Here is a 21658-nt window from a genome sequence, read left to right as displayed (position 1 = left end):
AGCAGGACTTTGGATGCAAGGAGGGGCACAGCACCCTCACAGTCAGGGACAGCTGTGCTCTGACATTGTTTATGCCAGTGCTGCCAACAGGGAGACCACACAGTTGAAAAAGCACATTCCTTTCTGAAAAAAAAGCTCACAGAACTGAACAGAACTGGAGCAGAATTCTGCACACATTGACAGATACTACTCTGGAATTTAAGAGATCTTGGAGAACACTCTAAAAGTGGTAAATATTGATTTGTTCTCACAAATATAACTCTTAATTTGTGCATGCCCACACACACTTGGTTTTTCTGTGGCAGCAGTGGAACTTCAGCTCTTTGCTGTTGCAGACCTCTGTGGTACTGCAGTCAGTGAATTGCCCTGAATAAAACAAAACTTTTTATTTCACAGGGCTATTTTTAACCCAGAACAGCTCGTTGGCCCAATTCAGTGTGTGTTTTCCCATGAAAAGCAGCTGTGCTGGCACAGCCATGGGTGGGAATATGTGGCTGGCAGGGAAGATGAGGAGAGAAGCTGCTGGAACAGCCCTGAAGGAAAACACAGTGAGCTGTAGCCTTCAATGTATGAATGAAAATATACACAATGTACTGAGCTGGAAGGGACCCACAAGGATCATCTATTCCAACTCCTGATCCTGCACAAACATCCCAACAATCCCAGAGCATCCCGGAAGTGTTGTCCAAACATTCCTGGAGCTCTGGCAGCCTTGAGGCTGTGCCCATTCCCTGGGGAGCCTGGGCAGTGCCCAGCACCCTCTGGGGAAGAACTTTCCCTAAAATCCAACTTAACCCTCCCCTGGCACAGCTCCTGCTTTTCCCTCGGGTCCTGTCCCTGGTCACAGAGCACAGGTTGGTGCTGTCCCTCAGAAGAATGTTGAAGATCACAACGAGGTCTGACTTCAGTGTCCTCTTCTCCAAACAAACGAAGTGTCTCCAGTCCATTCTCATAAGGCTTTCTCTCCAGACCCTTCCCCATCTTTGTAGGCAAGGAATGCTGCGGCAGCAGGGCCAGGGAAGGGACTGTCCCCCCTGTGCGGGGCATTTTTAAGGCCACATTCAAGCGCTGTGTCCCCTCAGTTCAGGAAGGACATCGAGGGGCTGGAGCATGAGCAGAGAAGGGAACAGAGCGGGAGCACCAGGAGAGGCTGAGGGAGCCAGGAAAGCTGAGCCTGGAGAAAAGGAGCAGGAACCTTCTGGCTCTCCACAACTGCTGGAAAGGAGGCTGGAGCCAGGTGGGGGTCGGGCTCTGCTCCCAAGGGACAGGACGAGGGGAAACGGCCTCAAGCTGTGTCAGGGGAGGGTAAGGCTGGACATCAGGAGGAACTTCTTCCCAGAGAAGGTCATTGGAAAGGCTGTCCAGGGATGTGGCGGAGTCACCGCACTCGGAGGTGTTCAAGAAACGACCGGACGCAGGTGTGGTTCAGAAGGCGGTGTCCGGTACCGGGCCGGAGTCGCTGATCACGGCGGTGTTTCCCAGCCCGATCGATGCCGGCATTGCCGGGATTCACCAGCCGCTCCCGCCGTTCCCGCCTCCCGCTCCCGGCCGCCCTCACACGGACCCCACCCGCGCGGGGAGATGACGTCAGGGCTCCCGTGTGCGGTCACGTCCGGTAGGTGAGGTCAGGCCGGGGCCGCCATTTTGAGCGGCTCCGCGGGCGGCGGCGGCCGCGGTCGGGGGAGGAGCGCGGCCCCCATGGCCGGGCAGTTCGACTCCGAGGACCGGGCGAGCTGGTACTGGGGCCGGCTGAGCCGCGGCGAGGCCGTATCGCTGCTGCAGGGCCAGCGCCACGGCACCTTCCTGGTGCGCGACTCCAGCACCATCCCCGGCGACTTCGTGCTGTCGGTGTCCGAGAGCTCCCGCGTCTCGCACTACATCGTCAACAGCCTGGGGCCGGCGGGAGCCCGGCGGTCCGGCGGCGAGGGCCCCGGGGCCCCGGGTGAGTGACCCCCAGGGCCGGCGGTGCCCGCAGCCCCGGGCAGGGCAGCCGGGGCGGCTCCGCCGGGCGGTGTTCGCAGGCTGGAGCGCTTTGTGCTGGAGTTAAGCCGCGTTCGGAGCTGCGGCCGCTGCCCGAGCACAGCCGCGTCCGCACCTGCCGTCCTGTGCCACAGGAAATTCAGCGTCCTGGAGTTGGGCATCCCGCGGCTCCAGCCTCGCACCTCTTTGTTTTCCTGACCCCCTTAGCGATAATTCATAGATTTCCCGTGTTATCTCAGCTGGGAGGTGGTTGTGTGCAAGTGTCATCTCTAAAGTCTGACTTCTGACCAGGCAGTTTTGCGTTATCAGGGAGGCTGAGTTCGAGTTTGAGCGGTGGGAACTCTTCAGGATGTAAAGGCAATGGTGTCTTGAAATCAGATGTGAAGTTCAGTTTCTTTCCCGTTGAAAGGAGAAGTTTGATATTGTTTCTCATCAGTTGAACATGTAATAACGAAAACAACACACTGCTGATTGTGCCAGAGGGAGAAGCAGAATTTTTGCTGTTTGGTCCAAGTGAACCCCAGCAGTGCAGAACCCTTGGATGTGTCAGAATGTGCAGTCCAAAGGCATTGGTGTCCCTCTGCTGGAACTGCTCGAGTTTGGATATTAATCCTTGCAAAATGATGTGGATGTGTGATTGACATCTCTGCAAGGAGCCACTAGATAATATTTAATTATAGTGAACCTGTGTAATAAGAGATTTGGTGATCTTGTTTGGCAAAAAGTAGATAGAGACACACTGTGGTGTAGGTCTGTGGGTGGAATAGGAGACTAGTGGTGGAAAGATATAACAAGACTTGTTTTATTTTTCAGTCTCTGCACAGAGTGTTTGACTAAGGAGATAATCTGAGAGAAAACAAGATTAGTGCCAGTAGGTTTGCACTGTCATACAGGGGAAGCATTTCAGATTGGAAAAATGGGGAAAGTCTAAACTGATCCTGTTTATGGCAGGAACCTCCTGGAGCTGCACGGTACACTCAGGTCTCAGAGCTCCACAGGTAGAAGTTAAAGGTGGCTGAATTCAGCTGGAAATTGAATTTATTGCTGCTGTGGGGGTCACAGTGGGGTGGGTTCCTGTTGCTCTGTGTGTGCAGACAGGTTTGTTTGGTGCTGTAATTGCTGACAAGGATGGCTGCTGTTGTGTGGAGCAGAGTCAGTCACCAGGATGCTTTGTTGTCAATCCGACCTAATTGGATTTTAAAGACAGTGAGAAACACTGGGTCATGAGTGTCTGTCACTTCTGGGCAGTTGTTTTTTGGGGAGCAACTCATCTTTGGAAAAACAGTGGCATCACTTCAGTACAGCCATCCTGACTTTTTTCCTGTGTTACATCCTAAGCTCAGTGACATTTGTGGCATTCTGTGGCCTGGCTTTGGTTAAAATCATGAAGTACCTTGTAATTCTCTTCTGTTTTAAAAGAGTAGCTGTGTAAGCTGGTGCCACAGTAGGCTTAATATATCTGGAAAAGTATAATTATGTTTTGGTTGGTCTCCTTTTTATTTGTCCCCTGGAGGTTCTGGGGAGGGGTGATGCATCATTCCTGCACTACAGACACTCCCACGCTGATTTCAGTAATTTTAATTAAATCTTGCCTCCATGCTGATGCTGCTGCCTTCACACTCCAACCAAAGAAGGTGCTGGGGAGGTGTATATTGAATTATACTCCAAGTGTAATTAAGGTGCTCTTCCAGAAGAAAATAAGTGGGAGGTTGTTCTGCAGTGGAAGGGAGGTGAAAACAGTAGAAGACTGAAGATGATTCTGTGTTTGGGTAGGGAAGCTAATGCAGTAAAAAGAGTTAAATGTTTGCACATTGTCCTGCTTTTTTACTGTGGCCAAGTTAGAACAGTAGGGAAAACAAAATTACTATATTTTAGTATGGTACAATTTTTTTACCAATTTATTGTTTGGCAAATGCACAGGTCTCTTTAGGAAATTTGAATATTCCAGGTTGGGTTCTTGGGTTGATTTGTGTTGGGTTCAGTATCTGTGAAATTCCTGGCTGCTCTCAGCACAGAATGAATGAGATGAGGAGCTCTGGCTTCCCTAAAAACCACAATGTCACAAAAACATGATCCCTTCTTTAATTTCTGAAGTAGAAAGTAAACTTGCAAACTTTTTGTTAAATTGACCTTTTGACTGATGCTGCAGTTTCTAACTTCTTGTAGGTGATTTTTCAACAAAGAAAAAAGAATTGAACAGAATTTTTTATGTCTTCCCGGAATGTCTAAAGGATGTTAAAAAATAGGATAAATCACTGAATTATGGGAAAGAAAAACATTCTGTTTTCAGTGGAAATGGATCATTTGTGATGAAGTATCACAGTTATGGCTAAAGAAATCCTAAACAAGACAAAGTGCTCCATGCAGGCATTAGCATGGTGATGGACAGCTGAGGAAATATTAAATATATCATGTGTTTATGATGTGGCATGGAGGCTTGGGGTAAAAATGTGTGATATGCACTAAAAAATGCCTGAAATACCTAAAGATAGAAGTGCTCTCTGTTGAGAGTGCAGCATTATAAAGATAGAAGCCTTATAATGTCTGACTGAATTCTGCAGATATAACAGATAAAATTTCAGGATTCTGAATTGAATTTTTCTAAATCACTTCCATTGTGACTGAACCTCCTGGAATCACAGAATCCTCCCAGAATGATACCCACACTCAGCCCTGGGTGAGGTGGCTTTAGGCATGTGTGAGCAGAGTGGTTTAACTCTGATGCTTGAGTTTTGGTTTTATTTTCATTTTTATATTGGGATAAAAATAAATTGAAATGCAAACTAGTTGTATCTTTAGAAAGTGCTGTATTAGACATCTGCTGTTCTCCTGTGATGTGTAAATGCTGAGTGCAGTGATCAGAAATGAGTGTAACTCCTCAGTGAATGTTTTCCTGGTGTGCTCAGAGCTCTTCCACTCAATGGAGTTTTATGTTTTTATAGGGTGTTTGTGGGGTTTATTTGTTCTGCTCAGCATGAGTAGGAAGGTACTTGAGAACAAGGAAAAGAGGTGTCCCTGAGGGGGTGGGGGAAGCACAAGGGCTGGAATGTGGTGCCTTCAGAGCCCAGTTCCCATCTGCTCCAGGAGGAAGTGGCTGACATCACTGGGTGTCTTACTGCTGCTCTGGCTGATAAGAACAGCTTTGCTGGCCCTAAACACTCTGAATTGGGCAAGGGAGCCACCCTTACAGAATAAACTAGATGTGAAAATAAACACCTGCATTTCTGTGAAGGAAGAGTTTCCAAAGCTTGGGAATAAAGAGAAAACTCCTTACTGACACTTAACAATTGGAGTGAAGGGAGAAATGCAAACCCCTGAGATGTCTGAGAAGGTGAGGAGATGCTCTGTGCTTTCACCACCTGCCCAAGCAGCAGAATAGTTATAGCCCCAAGCCCCAGGATCTGGGCAATATTTAAACCACACACCAGCACTTTTCCCAGGCTGACACAAAGGCAGCTCAGTGTCACAGGGCTGTGACAGGAGGGAATGTGCATCATAAACAGAGCACTGATATGAGCCAGGTGTGAAATGTTCTTCAGTTGTGGGACCCTTTGGATTTTAACTCTTTCCTCACCTTTTGTGGCATCCTGAGATGGCTGGAGTTATGTTAGTGGAGATGGAGGAAGGAAGAGGATACTCAGCCCTTTGTGCTTCTCATTCAGAAAGTTCACCTTGCTCAGCTGAGCTGTGCTGGTGTTGGAGGTACTCCCTGAGCAGCTTCTCCAGCTGTGCCAGGGTGCAGAAGGAGAATTTCCTGCACTCAAGTGTCCCAGTTCTCACAGGAAGTGACAAAGGACTCACCTCTCCATGCCTGTGCTCTTCTGGGAGCCCTCAGAAGATGTGCTCACTGTGCTGCTCAGGCTTGTGCCTTCCAGAGGAATCCCAGGATCACGAAGGAAAACTGCTCTTATTCCCAAAAAACCCCACTCATTTCATTGCTGTAACTTTTCCTTGTGGTAGATCTTGCCTGAATTATTCCATTGGCCTGCAGGGATGAGCGGTGCCACAGTTCAAACAAGAGGCTGAAGAATTCCTCTGGAATCTGTTAATCTGTGAATTTCATCGTACCAGGGAATGACAAAAGTCAGGAGGCTGTAGGGAGTGCAATGATTTCCCCACTGCATGTGAACATCACTTGGTTCATTTTAGCTGAAGAAAAGATTTAAACTAATGGAAAGTTTTCCACTTGCTTGGGAAGGTGGAGTTGTATTTTATTTCCAATCTGTATTTTACCACCTGTGACTTTGAACTTTTTATGCCTGTTTTAGCTAAATTTTAGGGGTTTTCTATTTAAGTTCTCCAGATGATTATGAGATTGCTGCCTTGATATTAATTGATGATTAATTTAGATTAAGTTTATAGATTTCTTGTTCTAGATGTTCTGTAGCCACATTACATTTTTTAAAAGAAAAGCATCAGAAGTGCACGTGGTTTTCTGGCAGTGTGGTCTTTGGGAGGGTCACATCTCTCCTTTCTGATGCTTTTCTCTCTGTCCCTTCAAGGAGTGCCTTGATCTTTCTGATCCCAGAATTTGGAGGGTCTGTGTCCTCTGGCTGTTGAGCAAAACACCTCTCAGGATCTGATTTTCCAGGATTCAGTACAGTGATTTCTGTCACTCCTCTGTACATAATGTTCCAGAGGACTTTTCTTTTTAAAGTCCAACTTGTGTTCAGGTACACTTGGCAGGTCCCTCAGGCTGTTGTGCATTAATTCAAGAGGGTGAACCTGTTCCAAAGGAAAAAAAAAAAAAAAACCACTCCAAAATGCCTTGTTCATCCTGGTGGAGATTGAAGATTGACCAGGCTGATGAATGTTGCTGATGAACTGCTCATTTCCTGTGACCTGTGAAGATTTCTCAGTGAATCCCACACTGCTGACAGAGCTCAGCCCCCTGGCTGAGTCAGCTTGTAGCAGGTTTCACTGAGGTAAATTGGTGTTTCAGGATCTCTGTTTCTGTCATGTGAAATAAGTTCCATGTCAGTGAACTTCCCTGAGACTCAGTCTTCTCCATGTGGGTTGCAAAGAGCTTTGCTGCCCTGCTTTAAAGTTCCCATGACTTTTATTTTTGCTCAGGTGTCAAGTTTGATCCTTAAAGCTAAAGGTAAAATAGTGCTGGATATTTGCACGTGTTTCTGTCACCAGGTTGGTCTGAGACCTGCTGTGTTCCCCACTTGTACCTCAAGTGAAGTGCAGCATTCCCTGTTTGCCACTGAGCTGTCTGCAGTGGTGCAGGCACGCTGCCTGTCCAGCCACAGTTCCTGTCCTGTGAGCCCACAGAGCTGACAGTGCCACTGGGATGAAATTCCAGGGTTCTGGCCAAGTCTAGAGCTCTGAGTTGCATCTCAGCAACAAAACTTGAGGGGGTTTTGCATCCTCTCAGCACTACACTGTGGGAGAATATGATGGATTCTTAAATCTCTCCCCATGCTGGGCTCACTTTTCTCACTGATAATTACATTAACTTCCTTTATCTCTGGTGATGCCAGTTTGAGGGGTTTTTTTTGCAGTTTTTCAAGGCTAGTGCTTTTGGGTTTTGGCTCACTGTGTTTGTATTCGTTTCTTTAGAGAGCCTTTCAGGGCTGTTAAAGCATGCAAACATGCTTTTTGCAATGACTTAGTTCTGCTCCTTCGGATTTCCTTTAAGCAGCCCCACTAATGCTGCTGTTCCTTCAGGATACTTGAGAACTCATTTCTCGGGTGTTGGTCTCATTGAATCTGCCCTTTTCTCTCTTAGAACCCCTTTCTGCTCTCCTGAAAGAACTTGTTGTAACATTAGCTTTCCATGCTGACAGTGCTACTTTGCAGGGAGTTTTGGATCAGTGACAGCTTGAAAGATTCTGCTAGCTTTGTACTCCAGAGCTAAGGCTTGGGACTGTTAGATATTCCCTGCAGAGAAAACAGACTTGCAAAGTAAGCATCTCTGTCTTGCTAAAAGAGTTACTCATTAAAATATAAATCTTTTCATCTGCACTCCCTTCCCCCAGCCTTCCCCAGTTCTTCCCATAGCTGGTGGCACGGGGCATGGTGGAAATAGAACATCATGTGTGTGTTTTTCCCCAGCTGAGCCTGAAGGACATAAAATGGAAAAAAAAAAGCACAGCACACAGATTGGAAATGGATATTCTTCACTTGTAGTGATGCTTGTAATGGCTTGGATGTGAGCATCATCTGTATTCCAATGTATTTGAGATTTGGATTTATGGCTTAGGCTCCATCTGACAAAGAAGCTACAAGACTTGAGATGAAAAGGCTGAGTCATTCCTGTTATGAAAATATAGGTTGTTGCTTTGCATTGCATAGAATGGAGATAATTTTCTTTACTGGTACCTTTTATCAAAATGAAAAATAACTTTATTTGTTTGCTGCTGTGCAGAGCAGTTTTCTGTAGTGTCCATGCCTTTAACCCAAGGTGTTACAACAGGTAAATAACCATTGTTGCAGTGTTGTTCTTTGGAAATAGATCTGAACAGCAGAAGAGAGTTTAAAAAAATTAATTTCCTTGAAATGGTACCAAAATTTACTTCCTATATTTAGGGCATAAAACAGGAGAATTGTTGAATTGAACTGGACGTGAATTTTTCATTCTCTTTCCTTAGAAACCCTGATGTACTGAACATTTTCATCTGTTGGGTCCATATAATACTGAAAGAAACAAAGATATTTTTATCATAATTAGGGAAGTTTGGTAGTGCCAAAGAATTTCTCTTTTCCTTCCTTGACAAAATCTTTTTAAAAAAACCTGTACTCATGATCATGACAGTGCTGCCTTTGATTGAAAATGCTCAGAAAAGCTGAATATGATGTCAAAGTGATCAAATTCGGTGTTGAAATACTTCTGTCTAAATGTCTTTGTCTTCTCAAATGTTTGATTTGTAGTTTCAATGCTCTCCTTGACATGTTGCCTTCTCTTTTCAGGGTCGAATCCCACCAGGTTTCGAATAGGTGACCAAGAGTTTGATTCTTTGCCATCTTTACTGGAATTCTACAAAATTCACTATTTGGACACTACAACCTTGATAGAACCGGTTTCGCGCTCGAGGCAGAATAGCGGGGTCATCCTCAGGCAGGAGGAGGCCGAGTATGTGCGAGCCCTCTTTGACTTTAATGGCAATGATGAGGAAGATCTCCCCTTTAAGAAAGGAGACATCCTGAGAATCCGGGATAAGCCTGAAGAGCAGTGGTGGAACGCAGAAGACAGCGAAGGGAAGAGGGGAATGATTCCCGTTCCTTACGTCGAGAAGTATAGACCTTCCTGTGCTTCAGTCCCCACTCTGATTGGAGGTAACCAGGATAGTTCCCACCCACAGCCACTGGGTGGGCCGGAGCCAGGGCCCTATGCCCAGCCCAGCATCAACACTCCGCTCCCTAACCTCCAGAATGGCCCCATTTTTGCCCGGGTTATCCAGAAGCGAGTCCCTAATGCCTACGACAAGACAGCCTTGGCTTTGGAGGTACATAATGGGCAAAATGTAGAAGGAAGAGATCTGTTCAAGGGATTTCCCTTTCGCTCACGTGCTAGTTTTGGAGGAATGAGAAAGGGAAAAGCTTTGTAATACTGGTTTTATGTCATCATTAATAAGTTATGGATAAAATGAGTGACTTGAGTCACTTTTAAATTAGATTATTGTTGATTATTACTAGGTTAATGAACCAGTATTGTGTCTGTTGTCAACCATCACTAACATAAGTGTTTCCCCATCCATGTTTTCAGTTCTGAAATGTTTATTTTGGGGGGAGGGAGAGGGAGCAGCTCATAAATTGTATGTCTGAACCTGTGTTTGCTGTTGTGTGCCTCACCACAATCTGTACAAGGTGTGCTGGGTTGTTTGTTGGTTTGTGTTGTGTTGGGTATTTTTTTCTCCCCAGTGTGTCAGCAGTTTTAAAGCAATCAGTGGAAACATTGATACACTTTGAAATTACCTGGACTGAGATGATGATCACACACAGAATTTAATTGTAACATCACCTCAAACAGATTACTGTGGGTTTAGGTTTGAGGCAGGAGCATTTCACAGTTCACACCACAGTTTTAGTCTGGTACAAAGCAGTGATTGATAAGCAATGCAATAGCACTTGTTCACACCACAGTTTGTTAGACTGGTACAAAGCAGTGATTGATGGAGCAGGGTTTGTAGTAAAGCACTGTTTTCCCCAGGTTGATTCACTTCCTGACAGGATCAAGTAATTGCACAGACCCTTTTTGATTTGTCTCTTTTCCTCTTAAAAAGGTGACTGGAGTGCTCTATCTCTCCACATCAGATAGTTCTCCCCCGAGTTCCATTTGAGGAAATTGAGACTAAGGTATTCCCTGTGGCAGACCTTTGCCTTAGGATATGTAAATTGTATCCTTTAATCTAGGCTTTCTTTGAGCCAGAGGCTCTGGAATTTCCTGATACCTAATTGACTTCCTGTTTATATAACATTTTAAGTACTTGGGAAAAAACAGTTTCTGTGCTGAGTCAGAGCATCTCCTCTGCACTCTCAAATTCTTTGTGCAGTTGTGCATAGCACAGGAGGCACTGCAGGACTCGGGGACCTGGCAGCTGTAGGTGTGGGAGGTGCAGCACAGGCTGCAGGTGGGTCACTGATGTGCAGCCTGGCAGGTGGGAAATCTCTCCCATGTAGGGAGGAGATACACTCTGAGTTGCTGCACATTCTGTTACAGGGCTGAATATTTTTAGGTTGAGAAGCAGGTATAGAAATTCATGTAAACTCACCAGATTTTGGGGCAATGTGAGGATTTTTACCCTTGAAACTCTCATAAAGGTTGAAATTCTGTCTCTCTCCTTTTTCTCACCCTTTCCAGCCAGTTACCCCCTGAATGCAGGCTGCTGCAATCACCAGATGTTAGATTGGTTTTGAGCCTCTGGATACTGTTGTGGCATATTTAGCAAACCCTTTTGGTTTTCTTTCTGAATTTTGCATTCTCTTAAGCCTTAACTTCACACTTTATTCCACCAAAGAACCCCACACTGCTGCCCAGTGCAGGATTTGGGAGCATGGAGTGAAACAGGGAGGGTGAGGAAATGCTGCTAATCCAGGCCATAAGCAACTTAGAGTGAAAGGAAATGCTTTCCATGCTGGAGAGCAGCTTGTGGGTGCCAGGGCTGATCTTGGGTTAGTTCAATCCTCTTCACCAAACTCACATGATCTGGCAAGAGTGCAGTGCTGTAGGAAGAGCAGCTTTGTGGGTAACACCTCTCTTTTCTGAGCTACCTTACACCTTGATTCTTTTACTGATGGGAAAGGCTGAGTAGCTGAAGGATTTGGGAGAGGCAGCTGAGCAGTGTCAGCTCAGCTTGGCTGTGTGACTGCAGGAGATTTCTGGTGTCCAGAAATGGCTTTTTGGGCCTCTTAAAACGACTTCAATATTTATCAGTTGACACCTTGGCCCTCTTGGTTAGGCTGTTACATTCCTGTCTTGCTCTCCATTTAAGAAATGCAATAGCAGTAGTGGTTCTTCATTCTGTATGTAATATTGCAAACATGTAGTTTTAAAAAGTGAGCCATTTATCACTGCTTCTAGTGGCCTTCAAAGCTTTGCAGCTTTTATCACTTCCAATCACAATGTTACTGAGTTGCTTTCAATGTCTGTACAGGAAAAAAAGCAATATTTCATTTTCTCCCGAGTTTTTCTTCATCCTGTCTATCAAAGTGCTGTCTCTTGTTGTCTCCTTTCTCCACATTCCCTTTCACTTCATGGTGTTCCTTCTCTGTTTATTTAGAGATCTCTTTCTTAGATAACTTAGTAGAGAGCATTATGTAAATCTGATCAGGCCATTTTTGCCCAGACCTCTTTATAAATACAGCAAGTGGGATTCTTTCCAAATGAAAACTCTTATCCTTAAATCTGGCAATATTCATGGCAGGGGGTGGATCCCACTGCTTCTCTTAGAAAAATAGATTCTTAACATCAAACAGTTTTTGCCCAAACTGCAAACAGAATATCTGTGCTGTTCTGTTATTTTAAGCCTGACATGCTTTTGAAGAGTTCAGGGAAGGAGGATCAGAGCAAATGATGTTCTAATAAAGTCTGTGCTCTATTATGGAGAAAAGATTCAGCAGGAGAAGTTAACATTTATTTTGCATGTAACTGGACCTATGCAAGGAGTTTTCAGTCTATTTTAAGAGAAAATAGAGGAGGGAAAGGAAAGATCTGTGTGGTGAATGACTCTGAGATCGATCGATTTATTTTTTTTCTTTGTAACAGTAGCAGAACTCTGCCACCCTGACCTCACCAAAGAGGAGTACTTGGAATAAAACCACAGCATACAGAAGTCTTCACTTGAACTTCAGTTTTGCTTTGAAGCATATGGGGTATATTTAGTTTTAAAGCTTCTGATGAAGACTGAGACAAAGCTGGCTTTCTAGCAGGGTACAGTGTTGTTCCTGAGGTGCTGTGCTTGGTGGGATGATGCACTATGGGCTGATGTGGCCATAAATCAATGCTGAAAGTGAGGAGAATTCAGAGACAGCATCCACTCCTAGCCTAAAGGTTTTAAAACTTCAGCACTTAATAATAAGTAATTTTTGGAAGGGTTCTCTGTGTTGTCTTCAGGAGAGTGGTTGAAATACAGCTTGCTAGGCAGAGGCTTGAAGCAGATCTAGAAAGATCTTTCAGTTAGTCAGGATCTAATGGAGCCATTTTATTGAGGCAGCATTTGTGAAATGGCCCATGCTTGCTTCAAGTTAGTCCTGCTTTGGCAGATGCAAAGATATATAGATATCTATAAGAATGAATGAGAAGGTATTGATATATATAAATATATAGAAGGTATTGATATATATAAATGAAATGGGAATAAAAACCGTATCAGTGTGTCTGCTAAATGAAATTACTGGCAAAAAGAAATATTTGATCTCAGAGGTCTCTCCTCATTTAACAGTCACTGAAAAGCAGCTTTCAAGTGTAGCTCTGTATGGTAAGGGGAATTCATAATTGAGTGTCCCTTGGCTGCAGTGACCCTGGAACACCCCTGGAACCAAAGCCAGCTGGGGGAGCTGGGGAGCTGCACAAGCACCCACAGTGTAACTGTGTCACTGCTCTGTTGAACCCACCTTTTGCAGGTGAGTTTATTGTAAGGCATCCTAGATAAACCCTAATGAACACTAATTAAGGTGTGATAGAGCACAGGCCCACAGTCTGCAAACCAGTGCAAGTGGTGCTTTCCCCTTCCCAGTGGGCTGGGGGTTAAACACTGATCTGTAGATTTTATCCAGGTCTGAAGCAGTTTGAAGTTATCTGGGACATTGTTCTGGTCATGGCTGTGATTAGGAAATCAGATTTTCCACTTCTGGTATTGTCACATTGAATCTTAGCCTTGTTAAATGATAGCTGATGTATTGTTTTGGTCAGCAGAGTATTTTTGTTGGTACAACCCCCCAGTGGTTATTAGCAGTAGCAAAATTATACAAACTGCATAATTAAATTCCTAAAGAGCTGAAGCTTGCATTCAGAACTGGGGGAAGGCTTCTTTTTGCCTGTAGCTAATACATAAGAGGATTTTCTTCAAAATATGATTCATTAAAATGTCTATACTAATGACTACAAAAGGCAAAAATAAAGCTACAGCAAGAGTCCCAAAGGGCCTCTCATTACCAGATAAGTAATCATGAGAGGTATGGGAAGCTTAATTAAATGTCCATGAAAGGGGTTGAATTTATGAACTGTTAAAAGCTGTTCTGGCAAAAGATTTCAAGTGATTAAAACCTGTAAAGTTAATGGAGATTGGTAACATCTGAAATTGTTTTCCTTGTTCTTTGCTGGCTGCCTGGAAAGTGCAAATAATGAGGTTGTGTTTGAGATGGATTTGGAACACAGTGATGAGCATCTGTGTGAATTATACATTCAGTGAATTTCTGGATGAAATGCAGCGAGGCCTTTGGCCACACCCTCAGAGTTTATTTACAGTATTAGTGAAAGAAAATAGAGTCTATCTATCCTAAAAGCATCCTCCATCTGTGATGTGGGAAGAATTCTAAAAACCGTTGTACGTTACTCGTAAATCAGATTATTGATAAAATTCTGCAGAGGGGTAGAATGGGTGGGCAGCTTTTCAGTGGTGCATTCATTAACTCTGCACTGAGTGTCTACAATGTAAATTGTGCTTCCTTGGGTTGTGTGAGTGCCACTTACTGAAGTGCCCTTAAATATGAACAGAGCTGGGGACTGATCAGAGCCAGACTTGTGTCCTGGTGTGAGCTACCTGCACAGCCTGGGGAAGGGCCTGTGTGCATGTGTCCCTGTGTCACAGGGGGGTGACAGAGGCTGCCTTTGGAATTGGTGCTGGCAGTATTAGGGTGGAGATTGGAATAGGGGATGTGTTCCTGGGCAACTGGGAGAGGCATCTGTTGTCTTTACTATTCCCATGAGTGCTGGACTTGGCAGTGCTGAGTTAATGCTTGGACTCGATGACCCTGAAGATCTTTTCCAACTTAAACAATTCTGTGATTCAGTGGGATTTATTTCTCTGAGAAATCCATGCTGGGAAAGCTTGGAATGCCATCTGGCTTTGCCTTTGGTAGTGGCTGACTGTGGATGTCCAGAGCAGGAACAGAGCAGCCTTATGGCACTTCTTACACACTTGTTATAATCTGTGAAGAGTGAGAGATCCTCCACTTTCCAGCTTGAAAAGTGGGATTCCAAAATTAAAGAGCAGTTGAGCCTGTAGGTTAGTGTCCACTTGGTCCAGGTGCAAGTAGGAATAGAGGTGCCTCTGGATGGAGTCCCAGCAGTGTGCAGGCCTCTGTCAGCCCAGCAAGGCACATTTCTCAGGACAGCACCTGGTGGCAGGTCCCAGGAACACTTGGAAAGGTTGGTTTTGGATTGCTGACTCTTCAGTTCAGGTAGTTCTCACCTGATCTAGGCACATTTCTTTATACACTTTGTTGGAGTGAATGGCATTGGGGGCAGGCTGGTGTCACAGACACTGCCAGGACTAAAGCTGCTTTTTTTGGGTGTGTATCTGGTGCACGTGGGTGAAGCACACCGGGGAGGGGTGGCAGCTGACCCTGCCCGTGTTTCTGGTTTGTAACGTGTTTATTTCTTACCCCACAGGTCGGTGAGCTGGTAAAGGTCACAAAGATTAACATGAGTGGTCAGTGGGAAGGAGAATGTAACGGCAGACGTGGTCACTTTCCATTCACACACGTCCGTCTGCTGGATCAACAGAATCCTGACGAGGACTTCAGCTGAGTGTGGCTCAACAGTTGCTCTTACAGATGGGAACAATCTCAACCTGTTTTTATTGCAGATGCCATCAAGACTAAGCTCGGACCGACGCTGCAAGTTGGTATTGCTTGGATAAGCATTCTGATAACCTGCAAACCCCTGGGACTCAACACCACCATTCCTTAAGCAAGGGTCATGTAATTCAGGGTACGACAGTAGATAACTCTGTGTCCAGTGGCAGAACTAGCCATGATTCTAGGTTGTAATGCCTGCTTATGTCCACGTGCACGGCAGCCTGGACCTTCCAGCAGCAGCAGCTGGAGAAGGCAGTGCTGTAGATGTTCAGAGAACATTTATAGCTCTCTCCGGGCCCATTGCTTATGTTGCTTCTTCCTCAGGCAATGAAGATCAACCGTAGACAACTCAATACCTTGATAGAAATTTCACAAATTTATCCTGGAGCTCTCTCTGTGTTTTTTGCATCCTGGGTTCTCTGCAGTGCTCTGCATGGTCAGTTAGCTGTGCACAGCACAGACTGAGGCAAGGGCCCGTTGGGCACAGCCTTGTGATTTACAGATCCTTACCATTTTCATGGTAAATGACAGATCCAATCAACCTCAGAATTCTAGAACCTTGTGGACACTAGATTGATTTCTTCAGTACTGTTGATGCTTCAAACATAGCAGCTGATTTTAATTTAAGATTTTTATTAACACACAGTATCTCCTTTTATCCACAAATACAAGGCTTATGGAAGTGTAAACCTCCATATCAGTGCTGAAAAATACGTGCATAGCACTTTAATACGTAGCTTTAAAGCAGTGTTTGATTCACTAAATATACTAAAATATTGACACTGCTTTCCAATAAAATTAAATTGTGTAGGGCTAGTTTAATTTTTCTAGAATTCTTCAATTTTGTACAATACTGTTACAGTACAAATCAGTGTCAAGCATGGTGAACTGACAAACCAAATATTAGTTTTATTTTAAAGAGTCTGGGGACTCTTCTGGTTTAATTCCCATCTGTAAAATATTTGATAGTGAACTCATGAGGATTTTATTTTTAATAAACTAATGGAAAATAATTGTGTGCTTCTGGATTGATTCTCAAAAGGCATAATAGAGTAAATATGGCTTCCTAGCTCATGATGAAAATCAGTGCATTGAGTAGGCAGTTTATGCACTGCTTGATGGTTGTTTTTTAGTCTGTTCTTCTAATTATCTGGTTTTCTCTAATATAAATCAGAATGGATTTAGTAAGTTTTGTAAACTGAAATTAAACACTGAAATAACTCTCCCTTGCCTGTACCCTGGGTTGTTTTCCAAGCACAGCACTCTGGTGACCAAACTAAATTTTGTAACTTTGACTACAGTATAATCCATGCAGAAGGGTTTTTCTAAATAGCATCAAACTGAAACTGTTGGGTTTGGTTGCTTCACACCATGTGACCCCAAGGCTCATGGGTTGCAAAGGCCTTTGCTGCAAGGCACCAACCCTACAACCATACTGGTAACACTTTACCTCAGAACTCTGTAACATGCTGGAAATTATAATATTTCTGTTCTATTTAAGTACTAGTTGTTTTACTTCAAAATTAATCCATCAGCAAGTCTGAGTAATGTTCAGGTTATGGGCACTCATTAATTCTGTGGACTAACGTTGATCACACTTGTCCATCACCAGTCTCATGAGCACTACTGAGGATTAATGTCAAAAACTGACAGCAGGGACAGTGGGGTAAGAATGGAAATGAGGAATTGCAGCTCTGTTCTACCTTGGATTGTTATTCTGGTTAGGGTGACGTGCCAGTGATTGTGAGAGCTCTTCTAGCTTAGTACAAAATTTACTTTGAGGGCAAAAAAATTGTGAAACTAACTGTGGGTTCTGTAACTCATCAAGTTCTTTAAGGCTGATTTGTTTTCCTCTGATCCTGATATTCACTATAACTGTTCAGCTGCACTATAAATAACAGACTTAATACTGAGTTTTTCAGTAGCCCATATATTCTTATGTTTTTCTTCAGGTATTGCAAAAGGAACATAGTAAACACTGTGTCATTAGAGTGACACTGTTCTGAAGGATTTTTGCCAACTGCACTTAATGAAAGCCCATATATTTGTAACTTTCCAATCAGGAATTCAGATACCAAAAGATCATTTTTCTGGAAGTTTTATTATGCAAACCTTGCCTTTTTAATACGAAAGTCATTAATTGAATTAACTAGCAAGTTCCATGCAAACTTTGTAGATGTGGTTTTGTTAAGGCTGTATAAATTGTGAATATTTGTACACTTTGAAAGAGCAAAATAAGGAAACTAGAGGAGTCTTAATAGCTGCTGTTACACTAGAATCCCAAGTTCTTGTCAAGCAGTTTTTTTAGCTGATTGATACATTAATGCAACTGTTTTCCAATCTTCAGTTCTAAGCTGAAATGTGATTTTGTTTCATAGGTGATAGAAAGGAGTATGAATTTGGACAAAATAGACATTTCAACTTGTCAGGCTCTTCAGGGCAAATAGGTAGAACCCATGTCCATGAACATGTAGAGGAAATCCTTTTGTGGCCTTTGTTTATCCTCTGCTGTTTGTTCCCTCCCTTCTCCCAATGCGTGCAGAAAAATCATTGCTCAGAATGTTGGTCACAATCTTTTGTCTCCTCCTTGGCTGTGGTTTTGGTCTCTTGTGCATAGGCAGGTGTTAGAACTAGAATAATCATTTCTAGAAATACACCATGAAAGCAGAATGCTCAATTACACTGTTCTTCTGGTGCATTTACACGTTATATCACACTAAAAAGTACAACTGGCTGCTATGGTTTTTTAATATATATTTCATTTTGGTAAGCCCCTGCCTTTTTACTAATATATGACCTGGTTAAATCTTGTTAATCTGTTTGAATTGTATTTGTTAATAATGCAAAGATTTCTAATCATCTTTAAGAGCAGAACACTTCCTTTTTGTTAATGGTTTTGGGGAAGGATTCTAACCAAACCTGTTTGAAGAAAAATATGAACATGTGCCATTGTATTATAACACTATCCACTTTCTTGACAGTTAAAGTCCTTTTTTATTTTTTTGTAGCATGTAATGTATATGTTCATAGTACGTGAAGTAAATAAAAGTATAGCCAAAACTTTGACTCAGTCATTCTCAATCAGTTCTTGGAGTATTTGCATGTAATAATTAAAAATAGAGGGGGTATGGCCATTTTTAATTGGCCATGTTAGTATGAAAATAATTAAACACAGCACTACAGAAATAAGACAAACCAAGGTAACTAAATTAACTTGTCAAACAATAAAATATGGCTTTTTTTGAAAGAAGGTGACTTTCTGTAATTAAATTAAATGAGTCAAGGGGTTGGGGGAAATGTGTATTCTCATTTCAAAAATTACTTGTGAGGAATGTTAAGATGAGATTTTGTAGCTCTTGCTCTCAATTTTACCTGCACAAGTATGCCAGGGAATAGTCTGGGGATTGTTTGGATGGGAAGGTTGGGAAGGTAAAAAGCTGTTTATATATTCTTAGAAATATCAGTGAACACAAAGTTACACAAATGAATACCAGCAAGAATCTCCTGCAGGAGTCTACAAATGGTTCAGAAGAGCTGGTCTCATGTGTGGTGGTGTGAGAGCACTAATTCAGTGAAAGGCCAGGGTGTGCAGGTGCTGTCAAGGGCTGAAGGACAGAAAATCAGGATCAGAATCCCATGGGGAGCAATGCTTGTAACATCAATCTGCATTAAAGCTACTTTTGCCACACTATTCCTTAAAAACTGCAAGGGGACAGTGGCCCTTAGGCCCCAGGGATAAGAATCTTGGTGTGTCTCCACACAGCAAAGATTATTCTGTCAGCTCCAGATGGAAAAAACCCTTAATTTTTCATAGGTAGAAGCCCCCAGCTTTGCTCCAGTGCTCACCCACTGCAAAGGTGCCTTTTAATGGGATTAGCTGAGAGAATTCCAGAGCTCCCTGCAGCCAAAGGAAGAGGCTGTGCCTGCCCTTCCCCAGGGCCCTGCCTGCTCCACCTTGCCCTGGTGTTTGCAGAGCTCCCTGAGCTGATGGAGCACAGGGCTCACGCAGAAAATGCTTTTCCTTTTCCATTCCCTCTCCTTTCAGCTGTGGGGTTTGGCTGCAGCAGTGGTTGAATGAATTAATGTGAAAGTTCAGGGGGCAAAGGGCAAGCAAGGATTGCATCAGCAAATTGTGCTGTATTTCCTTGGATTAGGCTGTTTATTCCTCATGCTTTGCCAAATCCCTGACCAATTTCCAAATATCTGAATGCCATCTGTAACGAGTGCATTCAAAAGAATTTCAAGTATTTAGACAATATGCTATTATTTAGCAAGGGTACCAAGAATGCACCTCACTTCTGGCAATTAAATCTGCTTGAAGCGTCCTGATTTATTGATATTATTGAACTCCCTGCAACCTGAGTGCCTGCTGAACACAAGGACCACAGAAAAATTCCTAAATTGATCCAAATTTAATTTATTGTGCACAGCTCCCCAAGTCTCTGCTGAAAAATAGACTTTTATGGTTAAGAGAGTGCAAAAGTTATTTGCAAGTCTTAAAAATTTACACAGAGATAGTGACTGTGCACTTCTGGGACCTTTTGAGTGCCTAACTTTGTATCATGCATTTACCATCAATTCAGAAGTAAAGGTTTACAATGATTCCCAATTTCAGCAAAATCAGCATTTTCTAATCTTACTTCAAATAAATCCAAAAAAAAAAATTATTTTCTGGACTGATGTCTTTGTTTTTAAGAAATCCTGATTAGATGATCCTGATCTGTGAAAAAGAGGGTCTAAATATCCCTTGAAAACAGAGCATTGATTTTCTGAGTAAGTGATATAAAAATAGTTCTGTCAAGGTTTTAGATTTATTTATAAGTAAAGCATAAGGTTATGTTGATCTTGCAGGCCCTAAAACTCATGTTCATCAACTGAAAAAAAAAAAAAAGTCAGGCCTCTAATAAACTACTGAAAAAATGTGCTTTGAATGGTGTTGAAGGTGTGTGCCCTCAGTCACCCATCAGGAGCCCATTTCAGTGGGCACAGTACAATAAATGGGGATACCTGACTTTGTGTCCAGGAGGTGCCAGGGCCAGCTCTGTCTCTGCTGTCGAAACTTGGTCTCTGGGCAGTTTTCCTGTCAGTGAGGTGATGGGAGAGCATCTGTAGTCTGCATTTCCAGGGATACACTGGGAAGAGACAAGAATTCATTCACAGCTACCCTGAGCAAATCACAGAATTGTGGCATGGTTTGGGTTGGTGGGGACCTTAAAACTCATTCCAATTCCTCTGCCATGGACAGGGACACCTTCCATGAGACCAGGTTGCTCCAAACCTCATCCAACCTGGCCTTGAACACGCCAGGGATGGGGATCTTTGAAGATCAGGTTCATGCCAGCCATGCATCATCCCTTTTAGTTTTCTGAAACCATTATGATTTCAGAAATCGAAACATTATCTCAGTTATTGAAGTGAATGCTCCTTTTGGTTTTCAGAAGTACTGTGTGAGGAACTCGTGAAGCATTCAATTTTACTTTCTAGATTTTCTAGCCTCTTGAAACTGTGAAATTACCACGTGCTATGCAGGTGCTATGCAGGAGGTGATACATAGCGCAAACACCCTGGAGAGGCTGCAGAAATCTGCATGTGATCGTCTGCCTCTCGGTCACAGATCCACCCTTCCATGAGGGGCACATGGGGTGATTTGTACCCAAATACCGAGAGAGGGTAACACAAACAGCGCTGTCAGCGTCTGAGGGCAGCACAAACATGGAGAGATGGAGCTGCACTGAGGGAAATGCGACCGGCGGCAGGGCCCGCTGCCCCCCGCTTACCCACAGCCATGAACCGGTCACGGCCCCGCCAAAGCGGGGTAGGGGATGGGGGAACCATCCCCGCCATTGCTGGGTTGCCTCATCCTTCATCCCGCGTTATTCCTCATCCCGCCTCACCCTCACACCGCTTCACCCATCCCGCCTCACCCTCACACCGCTTCATCCATCCCGCCTCACCCTCACACCTTCATCCATCCCGCCTCACCCCTCACACCGAAAACACCGCCTCATTCCGCTTTATCCCTCATCCTGCCTCACCCTCACGCCGCTTCATCTTTCCTGCCTCACCCTCACGCCGCTTCATCCCTTGTCCCGCCTCATCCCGCTTTATCTCTCATCTCGCCTCACCCCTCACACCGCTTCATCCATCCCGCCTCAGCCCTCAGACCGCTTCATCCACCCTGCCTCACCCCTCACCCGTCTCATCCTGCTTTATCCCTCATCTCGCCTTACCCCTCATTCCGCCTAACTCCCCATCCCGTTTCATCCCGCTTGATCCCTCACACCGCCCCGTTTCCTTTATTCTCACCCCTCCTCACACCGCCTCAGCCCTCACACCGCCCCATTCCCTTTATTCTCACCCCTCCTCACAGCCCTCATGCTGCCTCACCCCGCCCCCCGCTCGTTGCTAGGGAGCCGCCGTTGCCATGGGAGGC

General features: G+C 44.1%; 1 protein-coding gene and 1 long non-coding RNA gene across 5 annotated transcripts; one reads left to right on the top strand and one right to left on the bottom strand.

Annotated features, from left to right (window-relative positions):
* Positions 1-1593: 1593 nt before the first annotated feature.
* CRK (CRK proto-oncogene, adaptor protein) lies at positions 1594-18291 on the top strand. Of its 4 annotated transcripts, XR_003381791.2 has the most exons (4): positions 1594-1942; positions 8896-9261; positions 12191-12355; positions 15038-15173. XR_003381791.2 is itself a non-coding variant. In XM_014271766.3 (3 exons), the coding sequence occupies exons 1-3, from the start codon at positions 1699-1701 to the stop codon at positions 15043-15045; spliced, it is 618 nt and encodes a 205-aa protein (XP_014127241.1). In that variant the 5' UTR covers positions 1595-1698; the 3' UTR covers positions 15046-15181. The 4 variants fall into 4 exon arrangements, 3 of the variants coding, with proteins under 3 accessions (XP_014127241.1, XP_074413419.1, XP_005493691.1); XM_014271766.3 differs by lacking the exon at positions 12191-12355 and having other exon boundaries at positions 1595-1942; positions 15038-15181; XM_074557318.1 differs by lacking the exon at positions 15038-15173 and having other exon boundaries at positions 1595-1942; positions 8896-9431; positions 12191-12327.
* On the bottom strand, positions 10601-21635 carry LOC141731435 (uncharacterized). Its single transcript, XR_012583547.1, has 3 exons — positions 21584-21635; positions 20233-20357; positions 10601-11571 (listed from the first exon to the last, which is right to left on the bottom strand). It is a non-coding gene; the product is annotated as an uncharacterized LOC141731435 (long non-coding RNA).
* Positions 21636-21658: the final 23 nt, after the last annotated feature.

This window comes from Zonotrichia albicollis, chromosome 22 (assembly GCF_047830755.1).
Source record: "Zonotrichia albicollis isolate bZonAlb1 chromosome 22, bZonAlb1.hap1, whole genome shotgun sequence".
In the NCBI taxonomy this organism is placed as follows: Eukaryota; Metazoa; Chordata; class Aves; order Passeriformes; family Passerellidae; genus Zonotrichia; species Zonotrichia albicollis.
The sequence above is the reverse complement of the archived record's forward strand: the minus strand, read 5'-3'. Positions and strand labels throughout refer to the sequence as shown.